The sequence below is a fragment of the Balearica regulorum genome, chromosome 10, assembly GCF_011004875.1.
Source record: "Balearica regulorum gibbericeps isolate bBalReg1 chromosome 10, bBalReg1.pri, whole genome shotgun sequence".
NCBI lineage: Eukaryota > Metazoa > Chordata > Aves > Gruiformes > Gruidae > Balearica > Balearica regulorum.
In genome coordinates this window covers 3,532,270-3,551,315 of record NC_046193.1, presented here as the reverse complement: position 1 = coordinate 3,551,315, position 19,046 = coordinate 3,532,270, and the positions used below count along the sequence as shown (strand labels likewise).

The 19,046-nt window shown below is 35.2% G+C and overlaps 1 protein-coding gene across 10 annotated transcripts in view; it reads left to right on the top strand.

The window, feature by feature from the left end:
• The window catches only part of ATP2B2 (ATPase plasma membrane Ca2+ transporting 2), a 433,201-nt gene extending 423,163 nt beyond the window's left edge, over positions 1-10,038 (top strand). For 9 of the 10 annotated variants that reach the window (XM_075762785.1, XM_075762787.1, XM_075762781.1 and 6 more), the window contains one exon: positions 9,677-10,038. In XM_075762785.1, coding sequence (XP_075618900.1) covers positions 9,677-9,988 — 312 coding nt within the window. In that variant the 3' untranslated portion in view covers positions 9,989-10,038. Of the gene's footprint in view, positions 1-5,214; positions 5,271-9,676 lie in introns of all 10 variants that reach the window. The other variant, XM_075762790.1, reaches the window with a different exon arrangement.
• Positions 10,039-19,046: the final 9,008 nt, after the last annotated feature.

Sequence of the window (19,046 nt, the reverse complement as noted above, 5' to 3'; positions counted from 1 at the left end):
TTTCTGTCTGGCCAACAGAGAGAGGGAAGGCAGACAGAAACAAGGCACACAGGAGAAGGAAATAAAATTCCAGAACTCCTGGAGAAAAAAAGGAAGCTTGACCGTTCCATTCAGTTTGAGTGCAAACCCCCTCAGGATTTGAACATGAGGCGGAAACAAGTTTTAGACATGCATTAGAAGTTTTGTTGGAATTAAAAGTCAAAGGAGAAACTTTGCTTTTGCTAAGAACCTGAAGAGCCATTAAGGTTCCAACTTTGGCAGTTGATCCCTGGAGAAAATTTGTACCCCTTTCTGTCTTTTCTTGGTGGAAGTTTGGCCTGATAATTTTTACTCCCGCAGCACCAACCATTTCAGGGCAGCGGCACAATCAAGAGAAGCAAAGACACTGAGCTGCGTGCCACTGCTGTGCCACAGGCACCATAACCTGCTTCTGAGAACTCAGAGCCCACGTTCTCTTATTTCAACACTTAGCAGGACACAAAACACCACACACAAACCAGCCTTTCATCCAGGGAGTGATTTCCCATAATAACATTTCTACATTGGAGCAGAAAACAGTGCAACACATTCTGCTCTGGTAAATGCTTCAGTAACAGCCTGTAGCCAGCAATCTGAAAGGATAATTCTAATAAAATTAAAATAGACAGTTTATCTTAGCTCTCTTCTCCCCACTGCAGCAAAGCAACTGAGAATTGAATAGTCTTGTGTCTTGACAGAGGTCTCACCAGGTTATGGGCTGAAGTTAATTAATAGGAGGAAGCATCATCTGCTACAGTCTTTGGTGTCTCTCTTTATTTGGAAGAATAAAACAGGTCTATGGAGGTCATCAGTTGTAACCACATTTATTCAGTAAAATAAAAAATGTATGATTGATTTGTTAAGCTACTCTGAGATATGTATCTCCATAGCAGAGGACAATTAGGGATTGGGCCTTTTAAGGTGGTTATTCTGGACTGTTAGTATTTTATTACCACAGTATAATGTCTGTTCAATATCAAAACAGTCTGTGCTTCAAATTATAACCCTTAGGGAAAGTTTTGATTTATTAATACAATGACACAATAAACATAAAGAATGATAGTGAAAAAGAAAAAAAAAGTTTTTTATTTTTAAATTGTGTATTTACAGCTGGTTGTTCATCTTCCAGAACCTGGAAAGCCTTTCCTAGTTAAAATTTCATAGAAATGGGGTATGTTTTTGTGATTTGGCATTTTCTGAGAAAATTTTAGTTGCAAAATGCACATCTAGGTCTACTTTTGAGCTCCTTGCTTAAAATGTATGTGGTGGGAGAAGACTGACTTCTTTCCTCTTAGATGCTCAGAATGAAATAAACCCTAAATTATTACCGTCTTCCTATGGGGTGGGAGGGAATAATGGCATAATTGTACCTCTGATTTTGAAGCCTTTCCCTCTCTTCAGGGATCTTAAAAATATTGCATATGGCAATATATTATGGGGAGTATCAAGGGAAAATCTTAAGCATATAGCAAAGACAAAAGGGTCTAATACTTAAAAGGGCCCAATATAAGATACTGTCAGGAATGTGCATTCTCAGAAAAATGGTGCTCAGCACATTGCAACAATCGGGATATTTCAGGTGTCATTGTGGGTGCTGAAAATGCAGAGGTTCTGATAGCAAAACTTCATAAAAAATATGTGTCACATGGTGCTCTATCAATAAGAATATGTAAGTCTGTTCTAAAAGAGCATTTATGCAGTTCTTTACTAACTGTGTAGCTTTTTAATATATAGTTCCTTGTGACACCTTATCAATCTGTGAGATATCTTCTGCAGATTTATAGTAACATTTTGGAATTTTTTTAAAAAAATGTACTTTTTCTAGTATTTTTGGGCAGATGAATGTTTGATTCAAAGGTTAGTGCATTCTTCAAAAGAAACCTGCCTGTCAAATGCAGCCACATCTACAGTAGTTTGTGAAACAAATTAGCAAGTTATTACCTGAAATTTTCAGCTATTCGTAAATATGGCACATTCAGATCTTTCCCAGTGTTGTGGAATACCTTAATTAAAATCAATTAATACAAAGGAATATTTACTACAGTACTAAAGTTTCCCTAGTTATGCTGGTATTTTTTTAGCTGTTGTGGTGGTTTTGCCAATAACAAATTAGACATTTCTGGGTGTAAGCATTAATTGATAACAATAAGGTCCATATTATGAGTGTCTCATGTCTTTTGAAAAGCATTGCAGCTTTAAATATAGTGAAAATTTCTGCAGATTGAAACCAGGCGTTTTGGATACTCTGATAAAAGTAGAAAAAAATATTTAAATGCAAACTTAATGTGCACACATTTAAGCTACAGAAAATGAAAACATGGGAAAAATAAGACTGTATGCAATAAGGTCTCAGCCAAGTTCTCAGGTTTTGTTGTATCATATGCCTGAACACACAGACGCACATATACACACACGATCTTCTGTCATTGGAAAGCTACTACACTACAGAGTTAAAAGTGGTTTTAGATAGCAGGCTATCCCTTACCAGCTTTGGTAGATATATATTTTACATGCATTTCTCTCTACGTTTTATTTTGGGAAAACAAAAACAGATCCAGTGGGGCAACGGAGCATCTTTTTTACTTTTGAAGCTCAGAATTAGTAACACAAAATGTTAGCTTGTGCTTAAAATTAAGTATATGCTTAAAGCCTTTGTCATATGTTGGTTAATTAGGTAGAGGATGAGATCTAACTGTACACAAAAGAAATGAGATATTCTTTATCCTAATCTCTTTATATCTAGTTCTCAGATATTGTTTATATTGTCAGTAGGTAACCCCTTCAAAAGAACATGGTTTCACATTTTCCAAGACAGATGCACATTTAATATTCCTTTGTACTTGCTCTTCCTCCTTCTTCCTGTTCTCATATATAGTTCCTAAGTGGAAGGAGCCAGCAACTGCAGGTCCCTTACCAAAAAAAAAAAAAATTCCTTTCTTTCATAAAAGGCTACAATTAAAATATCATTAAGTGTAAGAAACATTAGAGGAACAACAAACAAACAAAACCAAACTCCACCAAAAGGCAACTTCCCAGATCATGAATCTGCTCTAGTTTCTGTATTTGCAGGTTCCTTTTTCTTTGTTCTGTTGAGGTCTGTTATTTTTGTCTGAGATTTTTAGAAGTGGATATTTTATAGAATCACTTACAACTTTTTATTGTATTAACTCTTGCAGCAGTGGCCTCAAACGAGCCACTTGTAAGGATGATGAAGGAAAAAATACAGTGATTACTCCAATTTTCACAGCAGCCAGTTAAAATCTTACCAAACAATCACAAAATATTCTCAGAAGTACTTTTCCATCAGACAGATCTCTGAAGGGGTTTTTGGGGGGTTCGTTCTTTGTTCATTTGGTTTTTAAAAAATGTTTTCAAGCAAAAGAAGAGCATAGCACCCTTAAGGCTGTATTTTTGCTCTGGTTCACTTCTTGGAGGGGGCTACAATCTTCAAACATGGGGCTAATTTGCATGGGAAGACTTTTTTTTTATTCTCCCTTTAATTAAAAAACAGTTGAAATTTATCAGACTTGCCAAGAAACTGTCATTTTTAGGTAGAAGCCTTACACATGCAACATTTGCCTTGAAGTGGCACAAGGGCATAAGCATCTGCAAATTGTGTCAAACTAATCTAAGACATTCAGCAAACTTAATTCTAGTGCATATTTCAGTCCCTTTACCAAGAGATAATTTTAAGGAGAGAGTTTAGTTTAGCTATTTGTAATCTGTTGGGTATGAAAATCAGATTCTTTTATATATATAAAAAATTATTAACTGTTTCAGCAGCTTTTGGTTTTTTATATTTCTTACATATTTAGTTTCCAATAAATGTAATAATCATTCAGCTGGACAGACTTTACAACTAAAACTTACAGTAAAATCTTAAGTTTGGATCAAATTTTCTCATGAAGAAAAATGGGAAAAAATTTCTTAAAAAAAAAAAAATTAAATCCTCTATTTTAATAATTGTTAAGGCAAAGATTACTGTCCGATATTGATCTATATGCAGATCATAGACCAGTTCAAGTGGGCACACCAGACTTAGTGAAAATGTCAGTTGCTTTCTGTGGCAACATGGTATAACTATCACATGAGGAAATGGAACAAGCAGAACATGACTTTAAACAAAGTCCACATCTAAAATGACATTTGTAAAAGTTGCACCATTTGGGATCATTGTTAAACTATCACCTGATAGAGACAGAGATACCATACTAAAGCTTACAAGTTCCCCCTGGCTATAACCAAGATTTCACAATCCTGGTGGGATATGCAAGATCAAAATCAACTTCTGTATATCCTCCCTGTAGGAAAACTAACTAGGTTTAAAGTCTAAATATAAACCCAAGACCTCAGCTGGAGATATGGCATGGCAGGAAGGTTCAGACTCAGAAATATGTTCTTTAAAAGGGTTGTATAATATATTTAAACCTTGCCAAATCTGATACAAAAATGTCAGACTCCATAATTTTGCAACAATCCTATAACAAAGGAGATACGCTATGGAAAGTGGAAGCCCTGCACATGGTTCTGATCTTATGCTCTAAAATTCAGTGGAATAATAACCATGGAAACCTTTTGTAAAATGAGAATCAGGCCTGAGGATTTCACAGGATACGTAGGTGTTCTATTTTCCTCTTGCTACATGTGGTTTGACTTTTAAGCAGCATTTAGTGGATTACTGCATATTTATGTAGAAAGAGAGTAGCAGAGATAATGTTATGCATCTGTTTCGCTCATTAAAGCAGAAACCTAGAAATTTTCTAAAATTTATTGCTTCTTTAATTTTATCTTTGAATTTGTTCAACTTCTGCATCATACAATCCAGAACATACTAGCCACAACATTTACAGGTGACTCCTCCTGTGGATACCTAATCTAATTTTACTCACCTAAAACTGGGATATTCAAAAATAAATACAAACAAATATACTGAAGATATGTCTTCTATTTCAAAGCTTTACATATGGAATAGTACTTTACATACGGAATAGTACTTGACCAAACTCATTTACCTTTGTATAGTCTTGATATAGAATAGTACCAGTTACACATAAGAGTTGGCATCTCTTTGCAAAATTGACCTCTTGTTTACAATTTTATAATAATCACCTTACTGATCTTTCAGTATTGAATTTATTTGCTCTTGCAGTGCCCTACTCTCTACTGTCTGAATATTAAATGTGTTTGTTTTCCCAGAGGGCTAGAGAACATTGGACAAAAGGGTTCAGCAGGAGAGAGTGAAATAAAAAGAGGTTGTGAGTCTTTAACCTTGAGCCTGAAATGAATGTGAACCAAACTCAAGATACTTGGCTTATATGAAGCCAGGTAAACATTCGAGTATAAGCCCACACACTACCAACCATAATACATCTGTTGATGCTTAACAGGCCTTGTGTAGTTTACCTAGATTGTTGTACTTAGGAGTGAGATTCTGAACTTCATCTTTTTCTTCTGATGGGAAAAAATTGTAGTATCTAAAATTCTATTTCTTTTATTTTTCTTGCCTGATGCAGTATAATAAATCTAACTTTCAAGGTGGGATGCAACTGAAGAGTTTTTTCTATTACAGCTACAGAGAAGAAAGAAGTGGAAACTTATAGCAATGTCAAAAATGTCCTGAAGTGTTGTCCCCACAGTCTTTTGTTTAAAAGCAGTTCATTTTTTTTCTGTTGTCTCCATTACTGTGAGAAAAGGGAGCTGTATCACACTGTTTGTCTTCCCTTGGCATTGTCAGTATCATAAAAAAATATCATTACATGGACTCGACATAGTTCATAATAAACCAACACTTTCTAGGTTCTATCCATCGTGGGTATGTCCCTGCTTTTACATGCTGTACAGCCATAACAACATTATACAAAGTTCATCCACTTTATTTTATCTTCAAAAAAGTAATGTGGGCTTTGTTTCAGCAGAGCCCCTAAACATTTTTACACCAGATGTTACTTCAAATCTTGAACTTAAGCATGTATTAAAAGAATTTGTTGCTGTTGGGCCATCTAAATCTGCGTAAATAACATTTTTTCAGTTCTTAGCTTAAATACAGTAGTAGTAGTATTATATATAAATTAAAATGCCACCTTTGTATCCAACAAACCCTCTATCTTTGTTTCCACTAACATAATGAAAGAAGCAAGTTTTGTTCCTGTAAGCAATAATTTGATGCATTGGGGGACAGACTATGAACAAGATTTTTAATTATATTGTAATGCAGAAATTCTGTCACTGAATGAGGTGTGACACTAAAAAAATAGTATTTTTTTTTCTGGATGCCAAGCTAAATATGCAAAATTTAAAATTGGGGAGAGAGCTTCTCCTTAAGTGAAAAATTAATGGAAAAGATATATACAACTCTGAAACTGTAGATAAATTTTAATAAAAGATGGTAGTTTTCTACAGCTACTTAGTGAAGAAAACTTATTGGAAAGCTAACGTTACATATTCTCAGCTTCAGGGATTTGCCACAGTTTGGCCCTTACATTGCCATTGCATTCCGAAGTTTAACTGTTTTAGGTCTCAGCAGCTCCGAACTAGTTCTAAGCTAATATTTCCAATAAAACTCACTATGAAGAAATAGAAGCTATTCTAGTAACATCTAAAAAAGCTCCTGTAAAACTCAAACAGTCCATGCCAAAACTTTGCCACAGATCTTCACACAAAGTGATACGACTGCTGGCTGATCGTACATTCTGCAAGTATATCTTCAGATTGTTGTGCAAATACATCTAAACAAGAGATATTAGCGTAGGGTTTTCTTTCCATGGATCAAATACAGCACCAAAGTCAGGTCATGGCAGGCAAGTTTTCATAACTGGCTTTCAAATACAACCTAAAGTGTGAGATGTTAGTCAGCTAGCTAGATTGACTAAAAACTTGATATTAAATGCAAATTAGATGCCAACTTTTGTTATTAAATGCAATATAGATGTTTTCCCCACTACGGAACTTGGAGCCTCATAAATTGAAATCCGTTCCTCCCTTGCTAACCTGCAGAAGCTTAAATACAATTTGTGTGACTTGAAAAGTTTTACTTTCATTGGATTCTGCTGGATCTGTTCAAGCATAGTATCAAATTGCAACCCTTTTTATTTACCTTTATTAAAAAAAATCCAGCTGGCAAATAGAACCTAAATGTATGCAATAAGAAGTGGCTGTATTCAAAAGAATGAAATTATTTTGTTAGTTGATAAGATGCAGCAAACAGCTGCAACTGAATGAGGTGACTGTTATTTTTATTTAGACAGCAGAAATAATAGGTAGCTTTGCAGAAAATGTCACCATATCCACCCATACTATAAAGTAAGCATGTTACAAAAAGTTTCCTGATGTAAAATAGGACAATATAGTAACATGTTTTTAAGATTGCCTTGACAAAACATACTGTTTTTTCATTGTTCAGACTAATTTCTTTGCACTTTAAAATATAAAATATAAATACAAAATATCAAGGCATAGATAATGAGGGAATTAATTGTCACCTCTTCTCCATGAGTTCAAATCCTATCTTTAGTAATGCAAATGAATCTCTTATCTCAGTCTGTTTGTTCACTATACAGAACCATCACATAGCACAGCACTATTCAAGATATTCAGCTCCCATTAAACCCTGGTTTATAATGACATGTGCTCTGTCATAGAGGTGTTAGGTACCCTATGTGATTGTAGTGTGTAAAATTTATTCTTCCTTTCTTATTCTTGTCTTGCACCTCTGCCAACTTCCTAAAACCTTCTAAAATCTGGACAAGCTGTTCTCTACCACCCCAGTCCTCTTATTTTGAACATAAGCAGTCACATGAACCACTTTTTGTACTGTGCCCTGCTGTTATCAAATATAAAAGAGAGAGTATTTGGACTTCTTGAAGGCCATGTATCTGAAGATGGCATGACTTAATTCTGCTACTAGGATTTTTGAAATCCTAGTAGCAGAAATATTTTGAAATATTTGATGAATATCCAAATGTGGAGAACATAAACAAGACAGAGGTCAAAGATCAAAATACTAGTCAGCCTCTTTCTCTAAATGTGCTGAAATTCTGTACAACTTGGATAACGCCAAGCACAGGATCAGCTAGATCCCACAGCTGTAATGCTGTTACCCCCATGCCACTACTAAAATGTAGTCTGGAAATTAAAAGAGGAATTAAAGCTTGACAAATTAGTGGTGTATTAGGCCAACCAATAATGTGCAGCATATTTACATGTAAAAAGATACACATACCAACCACCAAACCATTTCAAATGTGTGTGCAGGAGCTTTCACAATCCCTGCTTGCACCTTTTCTGCCTCTGCCTGTGTTTTGGTCTCCTCTCTAAGAATTGCTCAAAATTTGCTCATGGGACTACATGGAAGTAGAAGGATAGAACTCATACTTAGTCATAAAACATTTGCCAACAGATCACATTTTGCCATTCTGTTTTTTCCTCTCTGCCCCTCCCACCCCCCCTTCCAAAAAGTTATGTTTTTTTCAGCAGTAAACCAGCACAAACCTTCACTTGCCCACCCACAGAGGACTTAGTGTCCCCACTCTGCAATGCTCCTCACTCTGTTCCTCTCATTTCCTACTAGGAAAGCAATTTGCACTGTCCCTGACAGGCTTCTGGCTCATTTTCACCTGTGTTCTTACTGTCAGGTAGTTAATGACATTAGATTGATCCTGGCATAAAGGGTTAATAACATTAGATAAGCCCTGGCATAAGTCAGCTGACCTAGTTTAAAGACTGCATATATGGCATAAATTGTGTCGCTTTCAGCATTTAACTTTACAGTTTTACAACTGAGACACAGAAAATGAAAGAGCTTGCTGTTTAAAAATGTAATTCAATTCAACCCAACAATCAATACATTATTTTATTACATGTTTTATATATATTAAAAAGTTAAATGGCTAGAACAGTGGGTCTATACTCGAGTGTTTACCTCACATATGCATGAAGGAAAAATAAAAGTTGGTTCAACAATACTATGTTCACATTATCCAGGCTTCCAAGTGTAGTTGTTGTGTGCAAGTTCTCTCTGTTTGTGTGGAAACTGTGATTTTTTTTCTTTTTTCCCCCCTCTGGTAGCATGATTATGCTTAGTACTTTGTCTGCTTGGCTTTTTTGTGCTCTTGGCTGCATTCATTTAGATTTTGCTTTAAAACATTGATATTACTTATAGTTTTTACACTTGGCTCCTGTGTGTCTCATACGTACCCATCCAACTGTGTCTGTGTTCTGTGCTTTTCTGTTTGTGAAGTGTGATATGTTATGTGTAATGGTTTTTTAACAATACAAAAGAGACTTTTTTAATTAAAAAAGCCTTCCTACTTACTCACTGCAAAACTATCAATATGCATGGTTTTACATTTGCATTACAATTAACATGGCTTGTCTTTTACTAGGGATGTACCACACGAGTGGACGTTCGCTTTCTTTAACCAGTACTTCCCATCAGTTCTTTGATGGCTTTAAACTTGATTTATTTTAATATTGCAGTTGATACAGATATTCAAAATGCACATAACTGAGCCACTCGTTTATGCATATAACATCCAGAGACTATGGACTTCAGCTGCCTGCACTGCCCTAACCATATGCTACATTTTTCACAAAGTATTCTCTAACAGTGTTGCCCTTTGAAGGTGCCAGCTCTGACACCTCTTTCCTTTTCTCCCCCCAGATCCGCGTCGTGAAGGCATTCCGTAGCTCTCTCTATGAAGGTTTAGAAAAACCAGAATCTAGAACCTCTATTCACAACTTTATGACTCATCCTGAATTTAGGATAGAAGACTCCCAGCCCCACATCCCACTCATTGATGACACAGACCTAGAAGAAGACCCTGCTCTCAAGAAAAACTCGAGTCCACCGTCTTCACTGAACAAGAACAACAGTGCTATCGACAGTGGAATAAATCTTACAACTGATACAAGTAAATCAGCTACCTCTTCTAGTCCAGGAAGCCCAATACATAGCCTGGAGACATCACTTTAGCTGAAAAGGTCACTGCAAAAAAAAAATTAAAATAAAGTAAAATAAAAAAACCCACAGCAACCGAAATATATAAATATATATATTAAAAACACTGCTGGCTGAAAAGCTGTTTGAACTCTTATTCACTCTGAGACAAGTGAATGAATTGTTGATCACAATGGTTTTGGGGAAAGAATGAATGGCTGATTTACATACCCCCCCTTGTTCCCTTTCAGAAAAACAAAAACAAAAAAAAAAATTCCTCCTGCATGAATGTACTGTACACTTCTGGCCCTTCTTTCTCTCTTTTTGTTTCTTTTTATTTCTTTTTTTTTTTTTTTTTTCCTCCTTAAGCAGGAACTGCAGAGGACTTCTTTCTGAGGCTATTTATCCAATTCACTGGTCTGTGAGTTTTTTGAAATGCTTGTGTGGCATGGACTCAATTGTATAGATTAATTTAAATAACTTTTTTGAAGTTGCAAAGCTTAACTTGCACAGTAGATTTGCACCAGTTGGACAGAGGAACTTAAACATTTATGAGACTATATATAGAGATATATACATATAAGTATATACATAATTAATTATATATATGTATATATCTATCTATATATATATAGTTATATATATATAAAGTTTCTTTGTTGGCATGTTGCCTTGTTTCTGCTCAAATTGCTCTGACTATTTTAACTTATTTATGTCCTAAAAAAAGAATGTAATTTGTTTACAAACCTGTAGATAATATCCTTAACTATTTGTAGGGTTAAGAAAGCACTTCCTGCCGAAGTAGTATAAAAATGGCTCAGCTCAGCTCATTGAAAACGTCTGTAATATCGCACCCTGGATATTTTATTACAACTGTGTTCTGATTTCTGCCTGATTTTTTTTTTTTTTTCTGTGAAATAATGTAGATACTGCTAGTAAATAACAAAAGAAGCCAAACTATAACACATTGGATGTAGCATTGTGATCCTATATACAGGGAGGTAAAACAGGCTTCCTTTGTTTCAAATAAAAATCAAAATGATCAGGTTCTCTCTTTTTTTTTTTCCCCCCCCTCTGATAATCTGCTTGAACTTGTTTTTGTGCAACATACAATAACGGAGGCTATTTCATTCTTTAAATATATGGCAATGGCTTCCGAAAATATTTTGAGAGAGATATTATATGAAACTGAGTTGAGTTTATAATTTAAAATAAGTTATATTTGGTTTGTCTGTATGGAGATAAAACTAATGTTAAAATATTGTGATATATTGTGTTAATCTTTTTCAGTTAGTAATTTAGGCACTTATTTCCTTATTACTTGCAAAGATATGGGCTGTTGGCATTTTGGATGAAAATCACTGTAGGTTGTTGCTTAGATTTTTTTTAAAAGAAAATGATAATTTCTGCACTATTAGGTCTGAATGAAACTTTATTAATTGTATATTGAGATGTGCTTTGTGTGTTTTTTTTTTTTAAACCAAGCTTGTCTTCCTGTAGTCACAAGGTATACTGTAACACAGTAATACATTATTTTTCCTTGAGCTTTCTATGAAGAAAGCTATTTTGAAAACCTGCAGTATCGAGGGTGAAAAATATTTTTCAAGATGGTAACAGCCCTGATAACTTAAAATTTATGAGCTTATATAATTGCTATGTCAACCACTTGAATGCTAAGCACTTTGTGGATCACAGATTTTTCATAAATAATTTTTGTATTTAATATAAAGTTTGCTTGAAGACTTTTCAGCATATTATCTTTTCCATAATTGTACAGTGCAAAAGACATTTTGAATTACACAATTGATTATGCCAGGTGTGTTGAAAAACACTCTCAAACTAGCTTGATAGATTGATTTGTTGAGGTATTACTGGTTGTCTTAAAGTTGGCTCTTAAAGTGGTGTATCTCTGCAGTCACAAGAACTAAACCAAGCCAGAACTCTCCAAAACAAGATTAGACTCATGGCCAAACTGCAGACTGAACTGACTAAAATGTTTTCAGGGTGCATCAAGACTATTCAGCCAGGTAAAGCTCTAATCAGCTTGAATTGCCAGCTTCCGGACTTTTGTGTAGAAGCTTGAATGTTTTTGGCTCAAACTCTTAGTTCGCTATCTGATCCAAACCTCTCACTGAACAACAGAACAGGTCTTTGAAGGCATACACAACTCTCTTTTCAACAGATAGTGTGACCTGTTTCTTAACAGTAAAAAGCTAGCATGAAAAAACATAATTATTTTAGCTAACTCCTAGCAACAAAGTGATTGAAACTCAGTCAGGATTGTTCTTCGCTTTGTAAATATGGTGATTAACATTTGTATAACATGTATTGGGTTTCTATGGCCTATTTGGGATATCATATTCAGAAGAAAAAAAAAAAGTATTATCTATTTACAGGGAAGCCTCTAGCTTTGGACTTGAACATCTACAGAAGCTATTAATACTGGAACAATTTATTTTCAGCATCTTAACACTGACTGTTTGCCTTTTTATTTTCAAACACTCTTCATATTTTTTCTTGGTTTCATTTTTTAAAATTTTCCTGTAGGAGTACCCCTCCCTAAGGTACCATTTGCAGACTTGAAAACTGTTAAGAAAATGAACACTGCATTCTGTGTATATATAGTAAAACATATATAAACTGAGATGCATAGAAAACTTGGGCTTTTGTGAGCAGAGACTGTGCTTTATGTATATGATGATAGACTTTTTTTTTTTTTTTAAAGCAGAATAGCTATGACCTTTCAACTACAAGTCGTGCATCACAATTCCTTTCTTTTATTGCTTGACCTCTCTGTGATGGGAACAATGGATCAAAAACCAAAATGATCAGTTTGTTAAATTCCCTGCAATATATAAATGCTCGCTCTCTACGTACTGTACTTAGCAGCATGAGATTTGTGGACAACAATACAGTGGTACATTGGCAATCCATCCCACTAGGGGTTATTAATATATGTTCATTCATCTGTTTTTATGAATTTTTTTATCTAGACAATAATTGTAAATAAAGAACTTACTCTGTCTGTTCATTTAATACTATGCAAAAGGTTATGCTTTCTATTGTTATTCTTATTCCTACAGTGTGATGCTGGAATGTTTGTGGTTTCAAAAAAAAAAAAAAAAAAGACAAAAGTAAGTAAAATATGTGATGTAAATTATTTTATAGTTTGAAACAAAATGATAAAGTTTTACTCTTGCTGCTTTCTGTCTAATAGATCTCTCTTGGCAGGAGCACAAGTGGAAAATTTAAAGAAATAAATTCACAAAGCAGCATGAACAATAATGGTCTGAACGTAACAGCTTTCTTTATTTTCACGTGAGATCATTAGATGTAGCTCTGGATTCCCACTGGGATATTGTAATGTAACGGTGTATGTAAATCTTGTAGCTTGGCAGTAAGAAGCCTGCTTACCAGTCAGTGGTTACACTTCTGTTACACCCAGGCGATGACTCAGCCCAGAGTGCTTTTAATTCCCGTCTGACTATGGGTAGGTGTAATGCCTACAACGATCAGGTGGTCCATGCTGTGGTGGTGCATGGTGCTGGGAATGGCTGATGTGAATGCTGCAGTGAAGTCAGCTGAAATTACTAAGTACAGAATAAGTGAAATGGATGAAGGCCCTGTGAATTTGCATGTGAAACAATTAGTTTAATTTTGGTCCTAAGACTAACAGACATTGAAGTCCATTTTCATGTCACTTTGGCCCATATATGACATATCCCTCTATGTATGTATATATATTTTTCTCTCTTTCCCCTTCTGTCACAATAAGAAAAATTACCTTTGAAACTTTCTAGAACTGGGGAGTTCAGTCCAGGACTCATGCCCTGCAACTTAAGACCTTAAAAACTGTGCATATGCAGTGCCAGGGATGATTGAGGGAATTCCCATTCTGGTGCTCAGACTCTCAGCCCAGAATGTCCTTTTTTTTTTTTTTTTTTTCTTTAACTTAGACTAGTGCAGTTGTCCCATAACTGAAGTAGACAATGCAATAGCAAGGTTTAGATGTTAGCCAAACATACGGGGTTGAACTTCTCACACAAGGTGTGAGGTGAGTAACTGTCATATAATCTCATTTTTAAAGGTAAAATGCTTCAAATTACAGATTTACCTGTCTTCTCACCTAGATTTCAAGCTTTTACCCACAAATTCTGCATGGCAAGAAATACTTGATAGCAGCCAAAACTACAGTGATATAGTACTACACAGGGAGAAAAGTTACCAATAAATAAAAATGTATTCAATACAGTAAATGCAACAAAAACCCTACAGAAGACAGTTGTTAGCAGATTTCTGGGATTAATCAAGCTTTACAACTACTTTGGAATTAAACTGTTTTCTGCTTTGATTTAGTGAACTCAGGCTAGGTAAAAATCTGAAAATATTTTTCTTTTAATTCTCTGTCACTCATTTACCTCCTTCCTACACACATAACTTTATTTACAGCCTTAGTCCAAGTGCTTTTGACAAGACTCTTCATCTCTGCAAAAAAAGTATGTGAGTGTTGAGGTGTTAGTAAGAAAGAGGACTGGGATTGTTCAGTGCATTTTAAGCACTGTGTATATGTTAAGCTTCTGTCAGCTTCAGAGATCGATTTAGAGTTGCATCTTTTCAAGAGTGTTTGTGAAATACTTCTTTAGCACTGCATGGATGAGAGTTGTACATGTAAATGTAGAAGAATAACAGGGATGAAATTCCCTACTACACTAACCTCCTATTCTTTGCATCAAATTGGAGATTCAGAAAGGCACATAGTGTTTGAAGTTGTTAGTCCATCACAGCAAACTGAGACTGATACCTTGATTCAAAATTCAAAGTTCCAGGTTTTATTCTTGCTATTCTTCTTTTACCCATACTAAATATACTGCTAAGAAGACAATGAGAGTAGTCATACATGCCTAGATAGCAAATGAGGTGCTGATCATGCATACTGATGCTATGCTAAAAGCCACTATATGTATTTGTCATGAGATGCTGTACTCATATAGAACGAGGGAAATGGTTCATAAATAGTACATGAAAGAGAGTCAAAAAGAGAAAAGTAGGGAAAAGGAGAAAGAAAATGCAGGTGCATGTATAGTTCACGATAGACTGAAATGAAATAAAACCCCAATTGCTTATTATTGGCTTGATCTACACATTGAGTTCTAATACAAGAGAAACTCAAATAGTATTTTCTACCAGCCTTTTCCAACTAAAGTCCAAATTCATGAGTAGGCTGAGGTTCCCGAAGTGAGGTCTAGACCTCTAGCTGGAAAACACTGTTTTACAAAACTCTTGCTCAGCTATTCCCCCAAACCTGATGTCTGTCTGACCAGAAGGTTGATCGGAAGTAGATCTCGAGCATCCCCCTCCAACTTAATTTTTTTCTATTATTCTATGATATGAAAACAAATGACACAATTTGTGGTATAGGTTTACTTCAGTGTAGTACCACACTACTCACACAGGCTGGGAGAGGACCAGGGTTCAACACTTCAAATTTCCTGTTGATATTGCAGTATAATTATAGTTGCTTTTGAGGAACCACTAAAAGGTAAGCACTAGACATTTCCTGTTTATGTTTGTACTCCTGTAGCAGTGTGAGACATTGACAGAATAAAACATCATACTAAAAAGTACATAATAAAATTTATTCATGGCCCAAATCAGGACTAGGGTCCACACATAAATTGCTCTGGATTATAACCTACAAATCCATATTTCTAATTTTATCAGTACATAATATCATTTTAGGTAATGCTCAGTTTTATTCACCGACACAGTGATGTAAGACGTACTGAGTAACACAGGGAAGTGTCTGATTTTGTTTTTCTTTTTACAAACAGGTATTAACAGGCATATTATGATCTAACCTGATGGAAATTGAAGAGAAGTATGATTAAATAAGTTAGTTATTAAACAGTGCAGACTGTTGAAAAACACAAATCAAAGGAAACGTTTACAACTTTTTCCCCCTCATGTTCAAAAAAGCTTTGATTATCTGTGTATCTGGGAGAGCATGTTTGCCTGGTACCAAGTGAAGTGTTAAATTCCAAGTAAGGGAATGTACTTCTCCACTTATTCTGTCTGTGATGGAAAATTAGAAAACCAAGTTACCTAGCTTTCTTGAAAAAACTTTATAGAACATTTATGGCATCTGTTTAAGATGACTGTACATGTATTTGTAAAGCCTCCTAGTGTTTTCATCAGTGGGTTATTTCAAATTATTTCAGATTCAAGTTTTGTGAGAGGCATTTGAATGATTTTTCTAAAAAGATCAAAGAAAATAAGACAAATATTATTTGCTGAGAAATCACATGAATAAGTTACCAATGCCTTCTCATCAAAGCATATCAACTAGGAAAGCTTTCTTACTTTGCATAGGTATCATTAATTATAATTGTTAATTTGACCCATGTTTGGAATTATTTTATAAAAAAGGCAAAGATTACCAGAGTTATAGAACACCTGTCATTCTGTACATAAATAGTGCTTTACATTTGGGAAGTAACTGAATCAAACAGAATGCTTTCTGCCACAAATGAACATGTCAAATGTCTAACACTATTACATATAATAAACTTGCTATTCCACCAAAAAGCATCGTACACTCTCTTATGTGCCAGCACTAGTGTGTATGTAGTTACATGGTCTGGAACAGACTGCTTATCTATTTTTTTAAAATTGTTGCTGGATAATTGCAGTTGCTTTGTAGCCAGTTCCATGACTGATCTCACCATATCATTTGGTGGGGGCTAGTGCTGGGGCAGAGAAGCAACAAGTGATCAGAGAATCAAGCCACAATTATTTCAGATTAAAATGACTGTTCTACCAAGCCTACAACAAAGGGAATTGAACAGATGCCTCTAGAGCTCCTCATCCCTCACAGCTCTCATTCAGTGCTTTTGACCATCTTTCTGTCTTACCACTAAGGTACCAAGCCTATCACAGAGAATTACGGTTTCAGAAGCAAAAATGCAGAGTAACTAGCATATCCAACATACTGGATATTTTCAGTATTTTTCTATTACATTTTTCTGTGCTATTTCCTATAAGCCTGAGGTGATAAAAATGGTCTTGGTGAAATATGCCTTTTTACCTATTTCCTTGTATTAATGTCAGTAGCCTCCTATGTCCCATTACTCCTGGGTATAAATTGTATTTTCACTGTATGAGAAAACACAGAGAGAACCCACATTGGTTGAGTATGCTGCAGGGATGATTCAATTGCCTTTCTTTTAATTTTCATGTTTAAGGGCAGAAGCACTACCTAACAATGACAAAGCATTTTGTCTCCTCAGTGTTCCTGCCCATCTGATGCTGCCAGTACATTGTGTTCTTTAAAATGTGCAGGCTGATCTATGATATGTGACTGCCAGAGCATCCTTATGCTAACAGTGAGCTAGTACAGCAGAGTGGAAATCTGCCATCCCTCCAAACACCAGGCACTAAAAATAATAGCTGATACAACTTTGAATTACCTCACATCAGAGGAATACTTCGCTACCTACTTAGAGTCAGTAAAACGTTGCTTGAGATTTACATTATTTATTAATGGAGAACCCCAGCAGTCTTGCCTTACTTAACTGTTCATTTGTATTCTTGAATCCTGAAATGGGATGAAACTGTAGTTACAATTTGGCATTCCTTTGTTCAGTAGTTCATGTAATGCACATGCTACATTGTACAAACCATGTCTTTATAAAAAAAAAGTCAAAAAAACTTTCTCCAGGTTCCCCAGCAATCTGAGATTTGGTGAGGAACTCAGACAGATACTTAAACCTCATACTGAATGATCTCTCCTCATAAATTAGCTCCATAAAACATCATTCAAATATGTTATCAAAGTAGAAAAAAGATTGAGCCTGGTTTTAGAAAATAGCAACTAGCCGTTGAATTACCCTGGGCTCAGAAAACACCTACTTTTGATGTTACAGCTTTGCAGGCATTATTGCAAAGGAGAAGAGAGGAAATCCTGCTTTTACCATGGTAGAAACTTCAACAAAATATTGTTTGTTGGTGAGGCTGTAACTAAATGCTGTCAGAACGGCAGAACAGTCAGTATAGCTCTCTCTGTTTGTTCTCATTTCTATTGCCCTATGAAAATGAGCTTTGAAAATGTCACATGAAGAATGCTTTGAGAAAATTTCTATTAAGATAATTTAGTAAATAGTTACAAAATTCCTAATATGCAAATTTGCTTTAAAAAAACCAAACCTCTTTATGCTTTATTTGAAAATTAATTTTGTTTATAAGATAGGTCTCTTTCCCTTTTTTCATTTCTGAGAAATCTTTTTTAAATAACATCTTCATAAAGTTTATAATTTCAAAGACTACTTGCAAGCAGTCATACCAAACTAGGAATGAACCTACTGCACTTGTCCTCCGTTATAACACATACAGTTTTACTATGATTAGTAAGCTTGCAAAATTGAAAAGCAAAGTGTTCCTCTGGTTTAAACAACAGTCTTCTCAAAAAGTCGTGTGTTATTTCAAAGCCACTAATGTTCAAACACTGATCAAGATAATTTGAACACAGAAAAAAGTTTGGGGGTTTTTTTGTTTGGTTTTTTGTTTTTTTTTTTGCTTTTAAAGAAAAAGTAGCCAATACCTATCAGAAACTCTTTCAAGACTGAAGTGGCAAAAGCTCAATTACAGGCTAAGCCAAAAGGTACAAGTGTTTGAAATCTTGTGATGAGAGGGCCTGTTGGCATTTGCAAACCAACCAAGCCAGCAGGTGCAGAAAGGAAATGTTTTGAAGTCCTATTCTGCAGAAGTACTAGGTGTCCAGAAAGTATGATGTTGTTAACAGTCATATAAATCCAAGCAATTACTAAAATCAAACCTCTGAGCTGTATTATTTCTACTACTATCATAGATTTATCTAATTTGTAGATATAATGAGCATCAAACCACCTAAAAATTGAAGGTCAGCTTGCATAGATGTAGTAGTTGCAGGTGTGTGAGCTACTCCAGATGAAGCACTGATGTAATAGCAAGCAAGCACGCACATTGGCAGAGGAGACTATTTCATGGGGGAAGGAGGCAGAAAGATTCTGCTGTGTGATGGTGTTATGGGACAAACTGCAGCTTGAACAGCTATGCACTG